General features: G+C 51.3%; 1 protein-coding gene across 1 annotated transcript in view; it reads right to left on the bottom strand.

The window, feature by feature from the left end:
* Positions 1 to 23943, bottom strand: part of LOC141264991 (macrophage mannose receptor 1-like) — a 154166-nt gene that overhangs the window by 32279 nt on the left and 97944 nt on the right. Inside the window, exons 21-22 of the mRNA XM_073677467.1 lie at positions 2929 to 3043; positions 2681 to 2847 (exon numbers count right to left, since the gene is read on the bottom strand). Of these exons, the coding sequence (XP_073533568.1) occupies positions 2681 to 2847; positions 2929 to 3043 (282 nt within the window). The remainder of the gene's footprint in view (positions 1 to 2680; positions 2848 to 2928; positions 3044 to 23943) is intronic.

Raw genomic sequence — 23943 nt, 5'->3', positions numbered from 1 at the left:
TGGGGTTAGGGTTGAGGTTAGGGTTGGGGTTAGGGTTGGGATTTTTTCAAAAGTAAAGAAGAAAAAATGATGATGATATGGCGACCAGTGTTGAGCACAAGTGCTCACTACTTGAGTTTGCATCAGGTGCTCGGGTATGCACAGAGTATCGTGGGTGTTCGAGTGACATGTTCGAGTCTCTGCCCCATATCCTTCGAAACCAAAAAAAAACCATTGCTGGGATCGCCTGCCATGCACGAACGATCCCCGCATGTTTTTCTTTGGGTGTCTAACAACCGTGAAACATGCAGGACTGGTACTCGAACATGTCATTCGAGCATCCGTGATACATGGTTCATACCCGAGTACCCGATGCAAACTCAAGTAGCGAGCACTTGCGCTCAAGACTAATGACAACTTATTCAATATGATGACCTAATGTTATCAAATTCGGTCGTACCTCTGGGAACAAAATGTACACTATACACCTTGATAAAATCCCCTGAGGGGTCTAGTTTCCAACATGGTGTCACTTGTGGGGGTTTTCCACTGTTTAGGCACATCAGTGGCACATCCGCTAATTATTCAAGCAAATTTAACATTCAAAAAGTCAAATGGCGCTCCTTCCCTTCCGAACCCTGCCGTGCGCCCAAGCAGTGGTTTTCCCCCACATATGGGGTATCGGCTTACTCAGGAAAGATTGCACAACTAGTTGCATGGTGCAATTTCTCCTGTTATCCTTATGAAAATGCAAAACTGGGGGATGAAAAACATTTTTGTGGGAAAAATGTGAAAATGTTATTTTCTCGGCTCCATGTTATAAACTTCTGTGAAGCACTTTGGGGCTCTAGGTGTTCAACACACATCTAGATAAGTTCCCTGAGGGGTCTAGTTTCCAAAATGGTGTCACTTATGGGGGGTTTCCACTGTTTAGGCACATCAGGGGCTCTCTAAATGCAACATGGCGTCCGCTAATTATTCAAGCAAATTTTACATTCAAAAAGTCAAATGGCGCTCCTTCCCTTCTGAACCCTGCCGTGCATACAAACAGAGGTTTTTCCCCACGTATGGGGTATCTGCATGCTCAGGGGAAATTGCACAACAAATTTTGGGGTCAATTTTTTCTTGTTACCCCTGCAAAAATAAAAAAATTTGGGTCTTAAGTAACATTTTTGTGAAAAAAGTTAAATGTTCATTTTTTTCTTCCCCATTCCAAAAATTCTTGTGAAGCACCTGAAGGGTTAATAAACTTCTTGAATGTGGTTTTGGGCACCTTGAGGGGTGCTGTTTTTAGAATGGTGTCACTTTTGGGTATTTTCTGTCATAAAGGCCCCTCAAAGTCACTTCAAACGTGATATGGTCTCTAAAAAATGGTTTTGTAAATTTTGTTGGAAAAATTAGAAATCGCTGGTCAACTTTTAACCCTTTTAGTTCCCTAATAAAAAAAAATTTGGTTCCAAAATTGTGCTGATGTAAAGTAGACATGTGTTAAATAAACACACACACAGAGTAAACACTTTATTTGAAATACAACAGACACATTCTTTAATAATTTAAATTAACCAATATACTCACCCCCGGTTTGACGGTAATCCAAGGGTTGAAGCAATGTCCCATGTTTCTTTTTTCAAATATCTTTATTTAGCTCCAAAAAGCATTCATTGATGTCCAAAAACGCATCCAAAAAACGCATTAAAAAAAGCATCGAAAACGTATCAAAATCTTGGAAAAAGAGCTTGTTTTTTCCCACAGTGTTTTTCCTGTCAAGAGATGCAGAAACACTGCAGAAATGTCTGCAATCAAATCTTCAAAGTGCACACTTAGCCTTAAGCTATGACACAATTCTTTAGGCAGTAGTCGTGTGACTATTAGAGTAGTATCCTATCCTATAAAAAAAAAGTTGCCTATGAAACTGTCATGGCTCGACTCCAGGGCTCGATCCAGTGACATATGGCTAATGGTCGGTTTCTCTCTCTGTTGGACCATAGCTTGTGTTATTCTCTACACAACTGCTGATAATGCTCTTGTCTTTGCTTTGCTGTGTTGCTTATATGCAGGTGTCTTCACTTTCTAGTTTGGTTTGTCCTTTCACATCATAGGAGGGACTATTTATACTCACCATGAAATTGCAGTCTTTGCTGGCTTCTTAATTAGGGATTATCTTCCTGACTCATCTCTGTAGCTTTTCTTATAGTTTGTTTGTGTTCTTCTTCCCAAGTACCCTTTCCTTTAGTTTAGTTTTACGGTCTGGGAAGCTTTCCACATATTACGTTCATTGTTTGGTTCTTATTATTTTCTTCTGTCTTTCCTGTGACGCTGTGCGAACACGTCCATAGCCTTGCTTCTCACCATCTGCTTGTGTGCACTACTTTCTGTTGTTGTTTTTGAGTACACACTGTGTGTAGTTTTAGGTACAGTTAATGACATTGAGAGTCAGCCAACGTTGAGTGGGGACACCATTGCATAATCTTAGGAACATCCGCAGTCAGGCAAGGACAAATTAGGGTCAGGTTAGGGATTGCCTAGTCTAAATAGGACCCTGTGATGTGCAGATTTATCATCCCCTCTGGTTTGTACATATCCCGTGTGTGTGTGTACTTCTACAGTCATAACAGATACCAGCATTAAAGTGAATGTTTATATAGATTACTAGTTCCCCGAGATCCCCTATGACAATGCAGCAATGCAATATAAAACTTACATCATCATTGTAGGCATACGCTAGACTTCCTGAAGGATGGCCTTTAGCCCAGTTTGTATAATACACCCCACTTTGATCTGTCCAAAGAAACTTGTGCTCCGAATTCACATCGTTCATTCCGATCCACACATCAAGCTGTCCATTGATTAAATTAGCTGTAAGGAATGCTGAAATAAAACATATGAGATATATGTGTTCTCGTCAATTAGTGCCCATTTCCTGATAATGGAAATATTTATGCTATTTACCTTGTGTCAAATAATCATTTATAGTGACCAAATTTCCTCCCAATGTCTGACATGCAGTTCTCGCATTATACCAGTCAGCCGCTTCATCGGCATCGCTGCCGTAAATTCTGTAGCACTGCAGTAGATTAAATCAATTAATTATTATTGCTATGAAATTATTAAAGCAGAGCTGTTGTACATGAGGTATAACACTACTTGTGGCCATTATATGATTTATATTGTGCATTTTTACAAGTTTTCTCCTTTGTTGGCTCTATTTCTATATTTCAGTTGTCTCTGACATAGTGGAGAATAGCTGCTATAATGTATCCCAAATTCTGCACACATAGACATTAGGGATTCCTGCTTCCCTTTCTCTATGAAGGACATATTTAGAGGAAGCATATTAAACTATACTGAGAAATGTAGCTGTGAATCCAGCTTTGGAGTGAGGAAGCAGCAGGACTGTCTTTCTCTGCCTCTCTCTCTTGCTGTGCTCCTCCCTCCTTTTGATACATTAGTGAGCTGGAGTTTTATCTGGTCTTGGTCATATTTCATCAGGTTTTCAGAGCAAACGATTAGTTTAGGAAGCAGGAGGGAGGAGAGAACAAGGGCAGACATACCAATAGTGCAACCTATGTAGCCGTACAGGGCCCCAAGAGGTAAAGAATTCCACTTCTACCTGCAAAAGTAGGAGAAATGGTGCTTTATGATGAGCTATTGGATTGCAAAGGGCCCATATAATGTTTTTGCACTGGTGCCCTCTTCCTTCTCCGTCCACCACTGGGAGAGAAAGTGGTTAATAAGTTGAGAAAGATGCATATTTCTTTGACAAGAGAGATGTCTATATTTGCTTGCACACTGTTCAGTTGTAAAATAACTACTACATCTCCTAGCACGAAGTTAGAGGCTACTGGTCCATTAAAAAAAAAAAAATACTTTCAGAAAAGGTCATGGGCAAACTTAGGTGGGTTCTTAGTACCTGGATAGTACATTTACTGGGAGGTTTCACTTTTTGTATTGAAGGGCTATTTCCAAAAACAAAAAAAATTATGCCCTATTGATAGGATAGGAAATAACTTGCTGATTGCTGGGAGTCTGACATCTAGGACCCCTGGTAATCCTGAGAATGTGACTCTGCAGTCCCTTCCTGAAAGGTCTGTGGGACTGCCAAGTACAGTGATTGGCTATGTAGAGCAGTCCCACACACAATGATTGCACATCTCCGCTCCATTAAAGATAGGTCTACAGAGCCCCAAATTAATGGGGGTCCCATCGATTAGATTCCAAGGATCTACAACATACACCATCTCTTGTGTGTGTGTGACAAATTGTTTTTTTAAGAAATGACCCTTTAAAGTTCACCTGTCATTTCAATAAGAATAACACAATTTCTGGCCATTATTTAACTTTTATCCTGTATTCTTCTCCAATTTTTCCCCTTTGCATGCTATATCTCTAATTCTCACTTTTCTCTGACCTACTGTATTTAGTGGAGATTAGCTGCTATGATGTCTTCCATGGAAACTACAAACAAAGAGATGGATGGCTGCTCTTCTTTCTGTTCAGCACACAGACATTATACAGCATCACTGAGCTGTGTGGCTGTTAATCCAGCAATGAAATGGAAGAAATTTACTAGAAGCCAAAGCATGATCGGCCTGTCTCTCTGTCAGTGCCAGCCTAGTCTCATTGTGTTGAGTGCTTTTCACTCCTCTTCCCCCTCCACTTTCCATGAAGTTTAAAAGGACTTGCAATATAATTCTTCATTGAGCAGGAAGTCCATCTTTCTTTGACCAAGACAGATTTGACTAAGACAAGAGCTGTTTTTCAAAGAAGATCATGAGTTAAGGAGGAGAGGGAGAGAAGTGGTTCATAAGTGGGAAAAGCATATTTCTGTGACAAGATACATTACAAAGTTTTTTATATTCATTTGTACTACTGATTTATGCAAAGTTTGCTGAAATTACTGTGACAATTAAAGGGGTTCTCTCAAAATGAATCAAAAAGAGTGCACTGCTCCTCTGTGTCACAGTTTCTTGGTTGTCAGGTAGAGGCGCACTCCTGAAAATTGACAGTTCAGGTCACCAATTTAGTCAGAAGTACAGGGAGACTGAGGCTGGTCAGACCAAGCAATCCCACCAGCGTCAGAGGGCCACAAAAGATGGCCGGTAATCTTGTCAACTAGCTGAACACTATAAAATTACAAATCCCTCTGCTCTTGAGCGGATGTTTAATAAGGGGTAAATTGTAAGATTGGTTGTTCTAACAAGCACTTTGCAATTTTACCCATTCATAAACTTGAGACAATCCCTTTAAAGTGCACCTGTCAGCAGGATTGTGCTCAGTAAAGTACATACACTGTCAGATGGGCGACATTACACTGATTAAAATGATACCTTGGTTGATGAAATCCGTCCAGTAGTTCTTGTGTAATCTTTACTTGCAGTTTGGAGATATTGATATGCTCGCTTGTGCTTCGGGGTGGGACTGTGGGGGCGCTCTATCTGGTGCTCTGCTTACATATTCATCTGTATGTTCTTATGACAGGTCACTGTACCTTCACTGACCTGTCTCCTATTGTACCTAGCCCCGCACTACTAGATGCATTATGTAAAATAGGAGGCAGGTCAGTGAAGGCACAGTGAACTGTCATAAGAGCATACAGATGAATATGTAAGCAGAGCACCAGATAGAGCGCTTCCACAGGCCGCCCTGGAGCATGAGAATATCAATATCTTCAAACTGAAAGTAAAGATTACACAAGAACCACAGGATGGATTTCATCAACCAAGGTGTCATATTAATCAGTGTAATGTCGTCCACCTCACAGTGTATGTAATTTACTGAGCACAATCCTGCATTCATGTTCACTTTAAGGCTTAATGGGATCAGTTTAAATGTACATGCAGTGAGCTCCCTCCAGAGGAAGCTGCTGGCAAACAGAAATTTGTGATCTATTGATTGTGGGAGAAATGTCACCCTCAAGATTCATGTTATACTAACTATAGAGTGATATAGGGGACTTCACCCATATAAAAATCACATTAGCACTGCACTTGTTACTGGTACAGTACTTGTGAAAACAACTTTAAATCTTTATATAAATAAGTAGGCTTCGGTGCAACCATGTCGTGGCCATATGCTGGCTTCATTGTTATGGCCTCTCAATCTGCATCTTGGGGACAGCCCAGCTTGTGATAGATAGCACTCATTCCTAGGGAAAACGCTGTCCTACATATGTGCACATGCACACTGATACTAGCTGGACTGGCTGCGCATGCACACTGATACTGGCTGGACTGGCTGTGTATGCAGACTATTAATGGCTGGACTGGCTGTGTATGCACACTGTTATTGGCTGGACTGGCTGTGCAAGCACATAGATACTGGATGGACTGGCTGTGCATGCACACTGATACTGGCTGGACTGGCAGCCCATGCACACTGATACTGGCTGGACTGGCTGTGCATGCACACTGATACTGGCTGGACCAGCTGTGCATGCACACTGATACTGGTTGGCGCATGCACAGTGATACTGTCTGGAGCAGCTGCGCAAGCACACTGATACTGGCTTGAGTGGCTGCACATGCACACTGATACAGGCTGGACTGGCTGCGCATGAACACTGATACTGGCTGGAGTGGCTGCGCATGCACACTGATACTGGCTGGAGTGGCTGTTCATGCACACTGATACTGTCTGGACTGGCTGTGCATGCACACTGATACTGGCTGGTCCGGCTGTGCACGCACACTGATACTGGCTGGACTGGCTGCGCATGCACACTGATACTGGCTGGACCGGCTGTGCATGCACACTGATATTGGCTGGACTTGCTGTGCATGCACACTGATACTGGCTGGACTGGCTATGCATGCACACTAATATTGGCTGGACTGGCTGTTCATGCATACTTATACTGGCTGGACTGGCTGTGCATGTACACTGATACTGGCTGGACTAGCAGTGCATGCACACTGATACTGGCTGGACTGGCAGTGCATGCAGACTGATACTGGCTGGACTGGCTGCGCATGCACACTGATACTGGCTGGACTGGCTGTGCATGCACACTGATACTGGCTGGACTGAATGCACATGCACACTGATACTGGCTGGACCGGCTGTGCATGGACACTGATGCTGGCTGGACCAGCTGTGCATGTATACTGATACCTGCTGGACTGGCTGTTCATACACACTGAAATTGGCTGGACTGGCTGCACATGCACACTGATACTGGCTGGACTGGCTGCATATGCACACTGATACTGGCTGGACTGGCTGCACATACACACTGATACTGGCTTGACTAGCAGTGCATGCAGTCTAATACTGGCTGGACTGGCTGCGCATGTGTGGCACCCCAGGGGTCTGGTTTCCACAGTAACAGCTATGTTATGTCTGAGAGCAGGTGGGAGGTCTCTTGGTCAGGGATCCTATGCATGCCACACCTCCTGCCCAGTCCTGGGAGGGGAAGGACTTCCCCTATATAAACCTAGGGCTGAGGCAAGGTTAGTGAGTAGAGAAGAAGTAGAGACAGAGAAGAGCAGCAGATATAGGAGAAGAACATCAGGAGCTCTGTGGGAGCAGTGCTATAAGGAGTCAGGGGCTGGCAGCTGCAGAGCTCGCCCTGACTGAGAAGCTATCACCGGACCCGGAGTCCGAGGCTGTGGGGACTAATCTTTACCCAGCAGCAGAAACCGCCCGGCAGGGGATTTCAGGTCCTCTGGCCAAGAAACCCGAAGGCACGGTCACACGCGTGGGACCAGCACCGCCGTCGTGGAGCGGACGCCACTAGAAGGCCCCGAGTCACCGGCCATACGGGTGAGCACCACACGGTACACTCAGGGACGTGGGCTACTTATACCCGCCTCTAGCAAGGTAGCCAGAAGAGTACAGTCAGTTTGGGAGGCCTACAACTCCGCTGGCCAGGGGAGATCCCATCTGCTCAAGGACTGACCAGGCCCCGATCGCTAGCCAGTACTCCGGGAGGGTCTATCTTTATCACCAGTAAAGACCCTGAACTACACCGCATCGTCTCTGAGTGATTCCTGCTACCCCCATCATCCACGTCGGCTGCCCTGAGGCCATACCCCTCCCGTTGGGGGTGATACTACCACGCTGCACAATCCTACCACCGGCCTCAGCGGTCTGCCCTGCAGCGGCAGCTCCTTCGCTGCATTCAACGGGTGGCGTAGTCGTCCAACATCTACCGCTAATACAACGCCACTTAGTCTGACTCCATGGGCACGGACCGGGTCACCGCCACGAGACTACAACCCTCAACAGATCCGGCTCCGGGTAAGCTCCTGCATGCGCAACGCTGTGCGACACAGGCCCAGGGGTGCGTCAACTTTTGGCGTAGTCGGCAGGATTTCGTGCCCGCAACCACCGGGTACTGCGTGCCTGAAAAAGACTGTTCAAACTTACCAGTGGTGAAGATTCCCGCCATCCGTGGAGGTTTCCCGCCATCCGGCGCCATCTTCTACCTTCTTCCCGCCATCCGCGAAGTTTTCCCGCCATCCGGCGCCATCTTCTGCCTTCTTCCCGCCATCCGTGGAGTTTTCCCGCCGTTGGACGCCATCTTGAAGACGCCGCGCGGGAAGAAGAGGGGCGTGGACTCCGAAAGCGCGCGAGAACGGAAGCCCCGCCTCACGTCCGGACGTTGCGTAAGGTCCTGGAAGGAGCCCAGCAGACGCCGACGTCACAGGAGCGCGACGGAAGGTCCTCAACCCTGACGATCCACTGCGGAGCCGCGGCCTACGGAAGAGGATCATCGCAAGGTAGGCCACGGTCCACTAGGGGGGAGGAAGATGTCGGATACGGAGGAGAGCTTCACTGCCTCAACCCCCGCCAGCGCCACCGCTGCTGCAGTCATGCCTTTCACCATGCCCTATATCCCGGGAGCGGCCTGGCTACCCCAGTACTCAGGGGAGTCACATACCCTGCATGACTTTAGAGAAAAGCTGGATAGCCTCTTCCAGGTGTACCCCCTCACAGAAGAGCAAAAAGTGAGCATCCTGGTGGCCCAATTAACCGGGGCAGCCCAAAGGGAGGTAAAGTCCTGGCCACCTGGGGGGAGGACTGTTGCAGGGATACTAACCCGGCTGAGGGACACCTTTGATACCCGCACCTCAGCCGAGATCAAGCTTAGATTCTACGGGTGCAAGCAGCGAGCATACGAGAGTATAAGGGACTATGCCCTGAACCTACAAGAGGCCCTGAGAGCCATTAAGCAGACCGACCCTGACGGCGTGGGAGACGAGAACAGGCTGTTGACTGAACAATTTATAGAGGGTTTATATTGCAATGCCCACCGAACCCAGTTGCGGGCAATGGCCTTACAGGACCCTCATCTGGGATTTGCACAGTTCAAGGACAGAGCCATCCGGGTGCTCCGAGAACCGGCACCAGGTGGCGTTGTGACCCACAGACGCCCCACTACCACTTACCACCAGGAGGCGGCGCCCTTGTCGGCAGGGCCTGTGGGAGCTGATGCGCAGGCTTTGAACAATGACCCGGCTCCAGACCTGCACCATCAGGTCCAAGAGCTAGCTAAAAGCGTTGCCGCGCTAACCCGAACTGTGCAGTCTTTACAGGTTTCCACTCCAGGGAAGATCCAGCTGGCATCCGGACCGGAGGACATCCCGTGGCGTCGACCAAGGAGGACCCCACCGGCCAGAGGAAGACCCAGCGACCGATACAACGAGGACGGACAACCCATCTGCCGCCGCTGCAATCAACCCGGACATATGGCAAGGTACTGTCCTTTAAACTGGCACAACCTGGGGTAGAGGGCCAAACCCCAGGAAAAAGATCATCAGGCCCATCGAACTGGCGTGACAAATATGTGGGAGGACGTCCAGTCTTGCCTGTGGTACTGGATGGCATCCCTATGAGTGCCCTACTGGACACCGGGTCACAGGTTACCACTATCCCGTACGTGCTCTTCAAGCAGTACTGGAATGACTCGGATATCACCCGCTACCCTGACGACGATTTGAGTATCATCGCCAGCAATGGTCAGCCTGTGCCACAGATTGGATTTAAAGAAGTGACCATTAAAATCGGTAGAGTTGAACTGGCGGCACAGGGACTGATCATTGTAGACATTGACAAGCACGAGAGTCACCCAAAGATAACTCTAGGAACTAATGTAATTGAAAATTGTCTTGCAGAGGTGATTTTCCTTTTACAGCAGGTTGCCAAGAACGCCAGCTCCGGCCAGCAGCGAGTGCTCCAGAAAGAGATCCGGGCACTGATGCGACGGCAACAGATAGAACTCTCCGGTGGTGAGATTGGTAGCGTAAGAATGTGTGACCCTTTCCCTATTGCCATGCCCCCAAAAAGTGAAATGATGATTTGGTGCCGGGCAGCTATTGGTCTGAGAGGTAGAGATTACCAGGCAATGGTAGAACCAGTTTACTCAGACAGTAGGCCCACCATTTTGACAGCACGGGGGGTGGTCAATGTACGCCATGGGAGGGTGCCCGTTCGCATAATAAATATCGGGAAGAGGGAAGTGTACCTGCCCCGGTATGCCACGCTAGCCAAATTGTATACCATCAATCAAAATTCCATACAGTCCGTAGAACCCTTGCCTCCATCTTCCCCGGAGGAAGGTAACGGCTCTAAGGAAACAATGGAGGACTGGTGTCAGCAACTACATTTGGGTACTGACTCCACTCCCTCACACCAGAGACAGGGAGTCTATCGGGTGGTTCAAGAGTACGAGAGAGTGTTCAGTAAACACCCGTTAGACTTCGGGCGAGTCAAGGGGGTAGAACACCGCATCCGCACGGGAGACCATCTTCCCATAAAAGAGAGGTATCGACCCGTACCCCCTGCACACTACCAACACGCCAAGGGGATGCTTAGGGACATGAAGGAGGCTGGGGTGATCAGGGATAGCTGTAGCCCCTGGGCAGCTCCACTAGTCTTAGTCAAAAAGAAAGACAACACCATGAGGATGTGTGTAGATTACCGGAAAATCAACCGTATCACACACAAGGATGCGTACCCCTTACCAAGGATAGAGGAGTCTTTGGCTGCTTTAAGATCTGCTAACTTCTTCTCTACCTTGGATCTCACTAGTGGGTACTGGCAGGTTCCTGTAGCAGAGGCGGACCGGGAGAAGACCGCATTCACCACCCCGATGGGACTTAGCGAGTTTACCTGCATGCCGTTCGGACTCTGTAACGCACCAGGAACCTTTCAACGATTAATGGAGTGCTGTCTGGGCCACAAAAACTTCGAGACGGTCCTGTTGTACCTGGACGATGTCATTGTATATTCCAAGACTTATGAGGACCACCTGAAACACTTGGCGGAAGTGTTCGAAGCTCTGGCAAACCACGGCCTAAAGGTAAAACCCTCCAAGTGTCACCTCCTAAAACCAAAGGTGCAGTACCTGGGACACGTGGTGAGCACTGACGGAGTGGCTCCCGACCCTGATAAGATCACCGCAATTAAGGAATGGCCAAGTCCCTCCAGTGTAAAGGAAGTGCGTCAGTTCCTCGGGTTGGTAGGCTATTACCGCAGATTCATCCCCGGTTTCACCAAAAAGGCAGCTCCTATGCAGGACCTCCTGATAGGCCAGTCCCGGAAGGCCAAGAACCAGAAGCCGCCCTTCAAATGGGAGAAGTTAGAAGAAGAGTCCTTCCGCCAGCTGAAGATGGCCCTCACGGGGGATGAAATCCTGGCGTACCCTGATTACAGCCAGCCCTTTATCCTCTACACCGACGCAAGTAACATCGGGCTAGGAGCCGTACTGTCCCAGATCCAGCAGGGGAAAGAACGAGTAATCGCTTACGCCAGTCGAAAACTGCGACCCACCGAAAGAAACCCTGAGAATTACAGCTCCTTTAAGCTAGAGTTCCTGGCAGTGGTGTGGGCAGTCACCGAACGCTTTAAGCACTACCTCGCTTCTTCCCGGTTCACCGTGTACACGGATAACAACCCGTTGACACACCTGGACACGGCAAGACTCGGTGCCCTAGAGCAGAGATGGATGGCCCGTCTGTCCAACTACGAGTTCACAATCAAATACCGGGCAGGACGTTCCAATACCAACGCGGACGCCCTGTCCAGGATGCCAAACCTACCGGACGTAGGAGAAGATCCAGAGGGACTGGAAGAAGTCGAACTCCCCGCGTTCCACCGTCATGGGACTATCCAGTATTCCCATCGGGTAAGGAGTAAGCAAGCCGCTACGTTTAACCCCTTGCCTCACTACAACTGGGAGGAAACGCAAGACAGTGACCCTGCCGTCCGACTGGTGAAGGAGATGCTGACTCGGCCAGAGGCTCGCCTTGACCCAGACACTCCGGAGGAAGCCAAACAACTGTGGGCTGAGAAGAGTCGACTGTTCCTTTACAAGGGGAAGTTGTGCTGCAGAATGGTTAACTCCCGGACGCATGAACTAATCTGGCAAGTAGTGGTGCCACGAAGAGACGCAGCCATGGTGATGGAGGCATACCACGACGGGGCTGGACACTTCGGATGGAAGAAGCTGGAGTTCCTGCTGCGCGGGCGGTTCCACTGGGTAGGCATGAGGGGAACCATCGAGAGGTGGTGCAGAGACTGTGGCCCGTGCAACCTAAGAAGGAAGGACCGTGCCAGCCAGAAGACCCCCCTTCAGTCCATCGTCACCAAGCAGCCGTTGGAACTGGTAGCCTTGGATCATGTAAAACTGACCCCAAGCAGAAGTGGCTACGTCTACGCGTTAACCATTGTGGATCATTACTCCCGGTTCTTGGTTGTCGTCCCCGTTAAGGACTTAACAGCTCAAACGGCAGCTAGAGCCTTCCAGCAGCATTTCTGCCGTCCACACGGGTACCCGGACCAAGTGCTGACGGATCAGGGACCTGCCTTTGAAGCGGAGGTCTTCCAGGAATTCTGCAATCTGTATGGCTGCCGGAAGATAAGGACGACACCCTATCATCCGCAAACTAATGGACTTTGTGAGAAAATGAACCAGGTGGTAATGGATCTTCTGAAAATGTTGCCCCTGGAAGAACGCAGTCTGTGGCCTGAGAAGCTGCCCGACCTGGTGGACCTATACAACTACATCCCTGTAGGTTCCACCAACTGTACCCCGGCTTACCTAATGAGGGCAAGGCCTGGTAAGCTACCTGTTGACCTGGAGATGGGAGTCCTGACACCTGAGGACACTTCACCGGAAGCAGACTGGGACACAGAGAGGCAGCAGCAGTACCGGAAAGTACAGGAGAGCGTGGAGCGAAGTCTCTGTCTCGCTAGGGAAAGACAAGAGAAAACTTACAACCAGTATGCTCCCGCTGTTCCCCTGGTACCCGGAGAGCAGGTCTTGAAGAGGAAGAGACGGCTCCACAAGTTGGACGACCAGTGGGAGAAGGACCCGTACACCGTACTGCCCTCAAGCCACGACAACCCGAAGGTTTGTACCATCAGTAAAGACGGAGGGGAAACCACAGCCATTGTATCCCGGGATCACCTGAAGAAGTGTCCCGAACAGCTACGGAACCCAGAAGGAGAGCAAGAAGACCCTCGACCCGTAGAGGAAAGGGAAGATATGGTTAGTACTGTGCTCGGAGACTTCCCTCGGTCCTGGACTCAAGTCAATGGTGCAGTTGTGGTACCCGTCCTCACGTTCCTCCAACCAGCATCCCAAGTGCCTACGGAGCAACAGGTAGAGCTGGAAGAACAGCCGGTCCAGGAGGCAGAAGACCCCACACAAGCAGACCCGGAGAATCAACCCTCTGCTTATAGTGAGCCTGCCATACCCCTAGTGAGCCAACGAGTCCGTAGACGGCTGCCCAGTTTACCCTTGACAGCTCCTATACCCTGTAGCTCAGGACCAGTCAGCCAGCTCCGTAGGTCCACTAGGGTCACTAGAGGCCAGTTGCCCATACGGTGGAGGATCTAAATGTTCAAGCTATTTTATCAATGTTTACCTGTTTATTGTTGCTTGTGTATAATTATGTGTTTCTAGTTATTTGTAGGAGTCTTTGGTGGATTTACCGGGAATCCTTTGTGCATATAGTTGGAGCGTAACCCAGGACGGACTAAAGACTGTTAAGGACTCGGGGCAGGACAGACCCCTACCTGGTTACGTCTCCCTGTTTTTGGTGAAATGGACACCCTTGTTTTCTTGAAAAACTGCACCCGGTTGCGGAAACGCCGTGACCGTCCTAATGTTTTTCTTTATTACGTTGTTTCTGTTTGTAATTTGTTATGTTACAAAAATATGTTTAGTCCCGGAGTACTAAATTTCACTAGGGGGGAATGTGGCACCCCAGGGGTCTGGTTTCCACAGTAACAGCTATGTTATGTCTGAGAGCAGGTGGGAGGTCTCTTGGTCAGGGATCCTATGCATGCCACACCTCCTGCCCAGTCCTGGGAGGGGAAGGACTTCCCCTATATAAACCTAGGGCTGAGGCAGGGTTAGTGAGTAGAGAAGAAGTAGAGACAGAGAAGAGCAGCAGATATAGGAGAAGAACATCAGGAGCTCTGTGGGAGCAGTGCTATAAGGAGTCAGGGGCTGGCAGCTGCAGAGCTCGCCCTGACTGAGAAGCTATCACCGGACCCGGAGTCCGAGGCTGTGGGGACTAATCTTTACCCAGCAGCAGAAACCGCCCGGCAGGGGATTTCAGGTCCTCTGGCCAAGAAACCCGAAGGCACGGTCACACGCGTGGGACCAGCACCGCCGTCGTGGAGCGGACGCCACTAGAAGGCCCCGAGTCACCGGCCATACGGGTGAGCACCACACGGTACACTCAGGGACGTGGGCTACTTATACCCGCCTCTAGCAAGGTAGCCAGAAGAGTACAGTCAGTTTGGGAGGCCTACAACTCCGCCTGGCCAGGGGAGATCCCATCTGCTCAAGGACTGACCAGGCCCCGATCGCTAGCCAGTACTCCGGGAGGGTCTATCTTTATCACCAGTAAAGACCCTGAACTACACCGCATCGTCTCTGAGTGATTCCTGCTACCCCCATCATCCACGTCGGCTGCCCTGAGGCCATACCCCTCCCGTTGGGGGTGATACTACCACGCTGCACAATCCTACCACCGGCCTCAGCGGTCTGCCCTGCAGCGGCAGCTCCTTCGCTGCATTCAACGGGTGGCGTAGTCGTCCAACATCTACCGCTAATACAACGCCACTTAGTCTGACTCCCTGGGCACGGACCGGGTCACCGCCACGAGACTACAACCCTCAACAGATCCGGCTCCGGGTAAGCTCCTGCATGCGCAACGCTGTGTGACACAGGCCCAGGGGTGCGTCACATGCACACTGATACTGGCTGAACTGGCTGTGCCTGCACACGGATACTGGCAGCACTGGATGTTCATAAACATTGATACTGGCTGGACTGGTTGCACATGCACACTGTTACTGGCTGGATCGGCTGCACATGCACACTGATACTGGCTGGACCGGCTGTGCATGCACACTGATACTGGCTGGACTGGCTGTTCATGCACACTGATACTGGCTGGACAATCTGCGCATGCACACTGATACTGGCTGGACTGCCTGTGCATGCACACTGATACTGGCTGGACTGGCAGTGCATGCAGACTGTTACTGGCTGGACAGGATGCGCATGCACACTGATGCTTGCTGGACCGGCTGCGCATGCACAATTGATACTGGCTGGTCTGGCTGCGCATGCAGACTGATACTGGCTGGACTGGCTGCGCATGCACACTGATACTGGCTGGACCGGCTGCGCATGCACACTGATACTCGCTGGACTCGATGCGCATGCACACTGATACTGGCTGGACCGGCTGCGCATGCACACTGATACTGGCTTGTCTGTCTGCGCATGCAGACTGATACTGACTGGACTGGCTGAGCATGCACACTGATACTGGCTGGACCGGCTGCGCATGCACACTGATACTGTCTGGACCGGCTGTGCATGCACACTGATGCTGGCTGGACCAGCTGAGCATGTACACTGACACCTGCTGGACTGGCTGTTCATACACACTGATATTGGCTGGACTGGCTGCGCATGCACACTGATACTGGCTGGACTGGCTGCGTATGCACACTGATACTGGCTGGACTGGCTGCGCATGCACACTGATACTGGCTGGACTGGCTGTGCATGCACACTGATACTGGCTGGACCAAGTGTACATGTACACTGATACTGGCTGGACTGGATGTTCATAAACACTGATACTGGCTGGACTGGTTGCACATGCATACTGTTACTGCCTGGACTGGCTGCACATGCACACTGATACTGGCTGGACTGGCTGTTCATGCACACTGATACTGGCTGGACCATCTGCGCATGCACACTGATACTGGCTGGACTGGCTGTACATGCACACTGATATTGGCTGGACCGGCTGTGCATGCACACAGATACTGGCTGGACCGGCTGTGCGTGCACACTTATACTGGTTGGGCTGACTGTTCATATACACTAATACTGGCTGGACTGGTTGTGCATGCACACTGATACTGGCTGGATTGGCTGCACATGCACACTGAAACTGGCTGGGCTGGCAGTGCATGCACACTGATATTGGCTGGACTGACTGTGCATGCACACTGATAGTGGCTGGACCGGCTGCGCATGCACACTGATACTGGCTGGACTGGGAATGCATGCAGACTGAGACTGGCTGGACTGGCTGCGCATGCACACTGATCCTGGCTGGACTGGATGCGCATGCACACTGATACTGGCTGGACCGGCTGTGCATGCACACTGATATTGGCTGGACTTGCTGCACATTCACACTGATACTGGCTGGACTGGCTATGCATGCACACTAATATTGGCTGGACTGGCTGTTCATGCATACTTATACTGGTTGGACTGGCTGTGCATGTACACTGATACTGGCTGGACTAGCAGTGCAAGCACACTGATACTGGCTGGACTGGCAGTGTATGCATACTTATACTGGTTGGACTGGCTGTGCATGTACACTGATACTGGCTGGACTAGCAGTGCAAGCACACTGATACTGGCTGGACTGGCAGTGCATGCAGACTGATACTGGCTGGACTGGCTGCACATGCACACTGATAGCGGTTGGACTGGCTGCGCATGCACACTGATACTGGCTGGACTGGCTGCGCATGCACACTGATACTGGCTGGACTGAATGCACATGCACACTGATACTGGCTGGACCGGCTGTTCATGCACAATGATACTGGCTGGACCGTCTGCGTATGCACACTGATACTGGCTAGACTGGCTGTGCATGCACACTGATACTGGCTGGACTGGCAGTGCATGCAGACTGTTACTGGCTGGACTGGCTGTGCATGCACACTGATACTGGCTGGACTGGCTGCGCATGCACACTGATACTGGCTGGACTGGCTGCGCATGCACACTGATACTGGCTGGACTGAATGCACATGCACACTGATACTCGCTGGACCGGCTGTGTATACACACTGATGCTGGCTGGACCAGCTGTGCATGTACACTGATACCTGCTGGACTGGCTGGTCATACACACTGATATTGGCTGGACTGGCTGCGCATGCACACTGATTCTGTCTGGACTGGCTGCATATGCACACTGATACTGGCTGGACTGGCTGCGCATACACACTGATACTGGCTGGACTTGCAGTGCATTCAGACTAATACTGGCTGGACTGGCTGCGCATGCACACTGATACTGGCTGACCTGGCTGTGCATGCACATGGATAGTGGCTGCACTGGATGTTCATAAACATTGATACTGGCTGGACTGGTTGCACATGCACACTGATACTGGCTGGACTGGCTGTTCATGCACACTGATACTGGCTGGACCATCTGCGCATGCACACTGATACTGGCTAGACTGGCTGTGCATGCACACTGATACTGACTGGACTGGCAGTGCATGCAGACTGTTACTGGCTGGACTGGCTGTGCATGCACACTGATACTGGCTGGACTGGCTGCGCATGCACACTGATACTGGCTGGATTGGATGCGCATGCACACTGATACTGGCTGGACCGGCTGCGCATGCACACTGATACTGGCTGGTCTGGCTGCTCATGCACACTGATACTGGCTGGACTGGCTGCGCATGCACACTGATACTGGCTGGACCGTCTGCGCATGCACACTGATACTGTCTGGACCGGCTGTGCATGCACACTGATGCTGGCTGGACCGGCTGTGCATGCACACTGATACTGGCTGGACTGGTTGCACATGCACACTGATACTGGCTGGACTGGCTGTTCATGCACACTGATACTGGCTGACCTGGCTGTGCATGCACATGGATAGTGGCTGCACTGGATGTTCATAAACACTGATACTGGCTGGACTGGTTGCACATGCACACTGTTACTGCCTGGATCGGCTGCACATGCACACTGATACTGGCTGGACCGGCTGTGCATGCACACTGATACTGGCTGGACTGGCTGTTCATGCACACTGATACTGGCTGGACCGTCTGCTTATGCACACTGATACTGGCTAGACTGGCTGTGCATGCACACTGTTACTGGCTGGACTGGCTGCGCATGCACACTGATACTGGCTGGACTGAATGCACATGCACACTGATACTGGCTGGACTGGCTGTTCATGCACACTGATACTGGCTGGACCGTCTGCGTATGCACACTGATACTGGCTAGACTGGCTGTGCATGCACACTGATACTGACTGGACTGGCAGTGCATGCAGACTGTTACTGGCTGGACTGGCTGTGCATGCACCCTGATACTGGCTGAACTGGCTGTGCATGCACCCTGATACTGGCTGGACTGGCTGTGCATGCACACTGATACTGGCTGGACTGGCTGTGCATGCACACTGATACTGGCTGGACCGTCTGCGTATGCACACTGATACTAGCTAGACTGGCTGTGCATGCACACTGATACTGGCTGGACTGGCTGCGCATGCACACTGATACTGGCTGGACTGGATGCACATGCACACTGATACTGGCTGGACCGGCTGTGTATACACACTGATGCTGGATGGACCAGCTGTGCATGTACACTGATACCTGCTGGACTGGCTGTTCATACACACTGATATTGGCTGGACTGGCTGCGCATGCACACTGATTCTGTCTGGACTGGCTGCATATGCACACTGATCCTGGCTGGACTGGCTGCGCATACACACTGATACTCGCTGGACTAGCAGTGCATGCAGACTAATACTGGCTGGACTGGCTGCGCATGCACACTGATACTGGCTGACCTGGCTGTGCATGCACATGGATAGTGGCTGCACTGGATGTTCATAAACACTGATACTGGCTGGACTGGTTGCACATGCACACTGTTACTGCCTGGATCGGCTGCACATGCACACTGATACTGGCTGGACCGGCTGTGCATGCACACTGATACTGGCTGGAGTGGCTGTTCATGCACACTGATACTGGCTGGACCGTCTGCACATGCACACTGATACTGGATAGACTGGCTGTGCATGCACACAGATACTGGCTGGACTGGCAGTGCATGCAGACTGTTACTGGCTGGACTGGCTGTGCATGCACACTGATACAGGCTGGACTGGCTGCGCATGCACACTGATACTGGCTGGATTGGATGCGCATGCACACTGATACTGGCTGGACTGGCTGCGCATGCACACTGATACTGGCTGGTCTGGCTGTGCATGCACACTGATACTGGCTGGACTGGCTGCGCATGCACACTGATACTGGCTGGACTGGCTGTTCATGCACACTGATACTGGCTGGACCGTCTGCGCATGCACACTGATACTTGCTGGACTGGATGCGTATGCACACTGATACTGGCTGGAGTGGCTGCGCATACACACTGATACTGCCTGGACTGGCAGTGCATGTAGACTAATATTGGCTGAACTGGCTGCGCTTGCACACTGATACTGGCTGGACTGGCTGTGCATGCACACTGATACTGGCTGGACCAGGTGTACATGTACACTGATACTGGCTGGACAGGATGTTCATAAACACTGATACTGGCTGGACTGGTTGCACATGCACACTGTTACTGTCGGGACCGGCTGCACATGCACACTGATACTGGCTGGACCGGCTGTGCATGCACACTGATACAAGCTGGACTGGCTGTTCATGCACACTGATACTGGCTGGACTGTCTGCGCATGCACACTGATACTGGCTGGACTGGCTGTGCATGCACACTGATACTGGCTGGACAGGCTGCGCATGCTCACTTATACTGGCTGGACTGGCTGTTCACGCACACTGCTACTGGCTGGACTGGCTGTGCATGCACACTGATACTGGCTGGACTGGCTGCACATGCACACTGATACTTGCTAGACTGTCTGTGCATGCACACTGATACTAGCTGGACTGGCTGTGCATGCACACTGATACTGGCTGGACTCGCTGTGCATGCACACTGATACTGGCTGGACTGGCTGTGCATGCACACTAATATTGGCTGGACTGGCTGTTCATGCACACTGATACTGGCTGGACTGTCTGTGCATGCACACTGATATTGCCTGGATCGGCTGCGCATGAACACTGATACTGGCTGGAGTGGCTGCGCATGCACCTTGATACTGGCTGGAGTGGCTGTTCATGCACACTGATACTGTCTGGACTGGCTGTGCATGCACACTGATATTGGCTGGACCGGCTGCGCATGCACACTGATACTGGCTGGACCGGCTGCGCATGCACACTGATACTGGCTGGACTGGCTGTGCATGCACACTGATACTGGCTGGACCGGCTGTGCATGCACACTAATATTGGCTGGACTGGCTGTTCATGCATACTTATACTGGCTGGATTGGCTGTGCATGTACACTGATACTGGCTGGACTAGCAGTGCATGCACACTGATACTGGCTGGACTGGCAGTGCATGCAGACTGTTACTGGCTGGACTGGCTGTGCATGCACACTGATACTGACTGGACTGGCTGCGCATGGACACTGATACCGGCTGGACTGGATGCGCATGCACACTGATACTGGCTGGACCGGCTGCGCATGCACACTGATACTGGCTGGTCTGGCTGTGCATGCACTCTGATACTGGCTGAACTGGCTGCGCATGCACACTGATACTGGCTGGAACGGCTGCGCATGCACACTGATACTGTCTGGACCGGCTGTGCATGCACACTGATGCTGTCTGGACCGGCTGTGCATGCACACTGATACTGGCTGGACTGGCTGTTCATGCACACTGATACTGGCTGACCTGGCTGTGCATGCACATGGATAGTGGCTGCACTGGATGTTCATAAACACTGATACTGGCTGGACTGGTTGCACATGCACACTGTTACTGCCTGGTTCGGCTGCACATGCACACTGATACTGGCTGGACCGGCTGTGCATGCACACTGATACTGGCTGGACTGGCTGTTCATGCACACTGATACTGGCTGGACCGTCAGGGCATGCACACTGATACTGGCTAGACTGGCTGTGCATGCACGCTGATACTGGCTGGACAGGCAGTGCATGCAGACTGTTACTGGCTGGACTGGCTGTGCATGCACACTCATACTGGCTGGACTGGCTGCGCATGCACACTGATACTGGCTGGACTGGATGCGCATGCACACTGATACTGGCTGGACCGGCTGCGCATGCACACTGATACTGGCTGATCTGGCTGCGCATGCACACTGATACTGGCTGGACTGGCTGCGCATGCACACTGATACTGGCTGGACTGGCTGTTCTTGCACACTGATACTGGCTGGACCATCTGCGCATGCACACTGATGCTTGCTGGACTGGATGCGTATGCACACTGATACTGGCTGGACTGGCTGCGCATACACACTGATACTGCCTGGACTGGCAGTGCATGCAGACTAATACAGGCTGAACTGGCTGCGCATGCACACTGATACTGGCTGGACTGGCTGTGCATGCACACTGATACTAGCTGGACCAGGTGTACATGTACACTGATACTGGCTGGACTGGATGTTCATAAACACTGATACTGGCTGGACTGGTTGCACATGCACACTGTTACTGCCTGGATCGGCTGCACATGCACTCTTATACTGGCTGGACCGGCTGTGCATGCACACTGATACTGGCTGGACTGGCTGTTCATGCACACTGATACTGGCTGGACTGGCTGTGCATGCACATTGATACTGGCTGGACTGGCTGTTAATGCACACTGATACTGGCTGAACTGGCTGTGCATGCAGACTGATACTGGCTGGACCATCTGCGTATGCACACTGATACTGGCTGGAACGTCTGTGCATGCAAACTGATACTGACTGGACCGGCTGTGCATGCACACTGATGCTGGCTGGACTGGATGTGCATGCACACTGATACTGGCTGGACTGGCTGCGCATGAACACTGATACTGGCTGGACTGGCTGCGCATTCACACTGATACTGGCTGGACTGGCTCTGCATGCACACTGATACTGGCTGGACTGGCTGTGCATGCACACTGATACTGGCTGGACCAGCTGTGCATGCACAGTGATACTGGCTGGACCAGATGCGCGTGCACACTGATGATGGTTGGGCTGGCTGTTTATACACACTGATACTGGCTGGACTGGCTGCGCATGCACACTGATACTGGCTGGACTGGCTACGCATGCACACTGATACTGGCTGGACTGGCTGTGCATGCACTCTGATACTGGCTGGACAGGCTGTTCATACACATTGATATTGGCTGCACTGGCTGTTCATGCACACTGATACTGGCTGGACCAGCTGCACATGCACACTGATACTGGCTGGACCAGCTGCACATGCACACTGAAACTGGCTGGACTGGCTGCGCATGCACACTGATACTGACTGGACCGGCTGTGCATGCACACTGATACTGGCTGGACTGGCTGCGCATGCACACTGATACTGGCTGGACTGGCTGCGCATGCACACTGATACTGGCTGGACTGGCTGTTCATGCACACTGATACTGGCTGGACCAGCTGTACATGCACACTGATACTGGCTGGACCAGATGCGCGTGCACACTGATACTGGTTGGGGCTTGCCGTTCATACACACTGATACTGGCTGGACTGGCTGATCATACCCACTGATACTCGCTGGACTGGTTGCACATGCACACTGATACTGGCTGGACCGGCTGCGCATGCACACTGATACTGGCTGGTCTGGCTGTGCATGCAGACTGATACTGGCTGGACTGACTGCGCATGCACACTGATACTGGCTGGACCGGCTGCGCATGCACACTGATACTGGCTGGACTGGCTGTGCATGTACACTGATACTGGCTGAACTGGCTGTTCATAAACACTGATACTGGATGGACTGGTTGCTCATGCACACTGTTACTGCCTGGACCGACTGCACATGCACACTGATACTGGCTGGACTGGCTGTGCATGCACACTGATACTGGCTGGACTGGCTGTTCATGCACACTGATACTGGCTGGACTAGCTGTTCATACACACTGATACTGGCCAGACTGGCTCTTCATGCACACTGATACTGGCTGGAATGCTTGCGCATGCTCAATGATATTGGCTGGACCGGCTGTGCATTCACACTGATACAGGCTGGACCGGTTGAGCATGCACACTTATACTGGCTGGCCCGGCTGAGCATGCACACTGATACTGGCTGGACTAGCTGTTCATACACACTGATACTGGCCAGACTGGCTCTTCATGCACATTGATACTGGCTGGACCGGCAGTGCATGCACACCGATACTTGCTGGACTGGCTGTGCATGCACACTGATACTGGCTGGACTGGCTGCGCATGCACTCTGATGCTCGCTGGACTGGCTGTGCATGCACACTGATACTGGCTGGACCAGCTGTGCATGCACACTGATACTGGCTGGACCAGATGCACGTGCACACTGATAATGGTTGGGCTAGCTATGCATACACACTGATACTGGCTGGACTGGGTGTTCATACAGTCTGATACTGGCTGGACTGGTTGCACATGCACACTGTTACTGGCTGGACCAGCTGTGCATGCACACTGATACTGGCTGGACTGGCTGTGCATGCACACTGATAGTGGCTGGACTGGCTGTTCATCCACACTGATATTGGCTGGAC

The sequence above is a fragment of the Phyllobates terribilis genome, unplaced genomic scaffold, assembly GCF_046119375.1.
Source record: "Phyllobates terribilis strain yellow unplaced genomic scaffold, ASM4611937v1 Scaffold_4__5_contigs__length_816908805, whole genome shotgun sequence".
Classification (NCBI taxonomy): Eukaryota; Metazoa; Chordata; class Amphibia; order Anura; family Dendrobatidae; genus Phyllobates; species Phyllobates terribilis.
The sequence above is the reverse complement of the archived record's forward strand: the minus strand, read 5'-3'. Positions and strand labels throughout refer to the sequence as shown.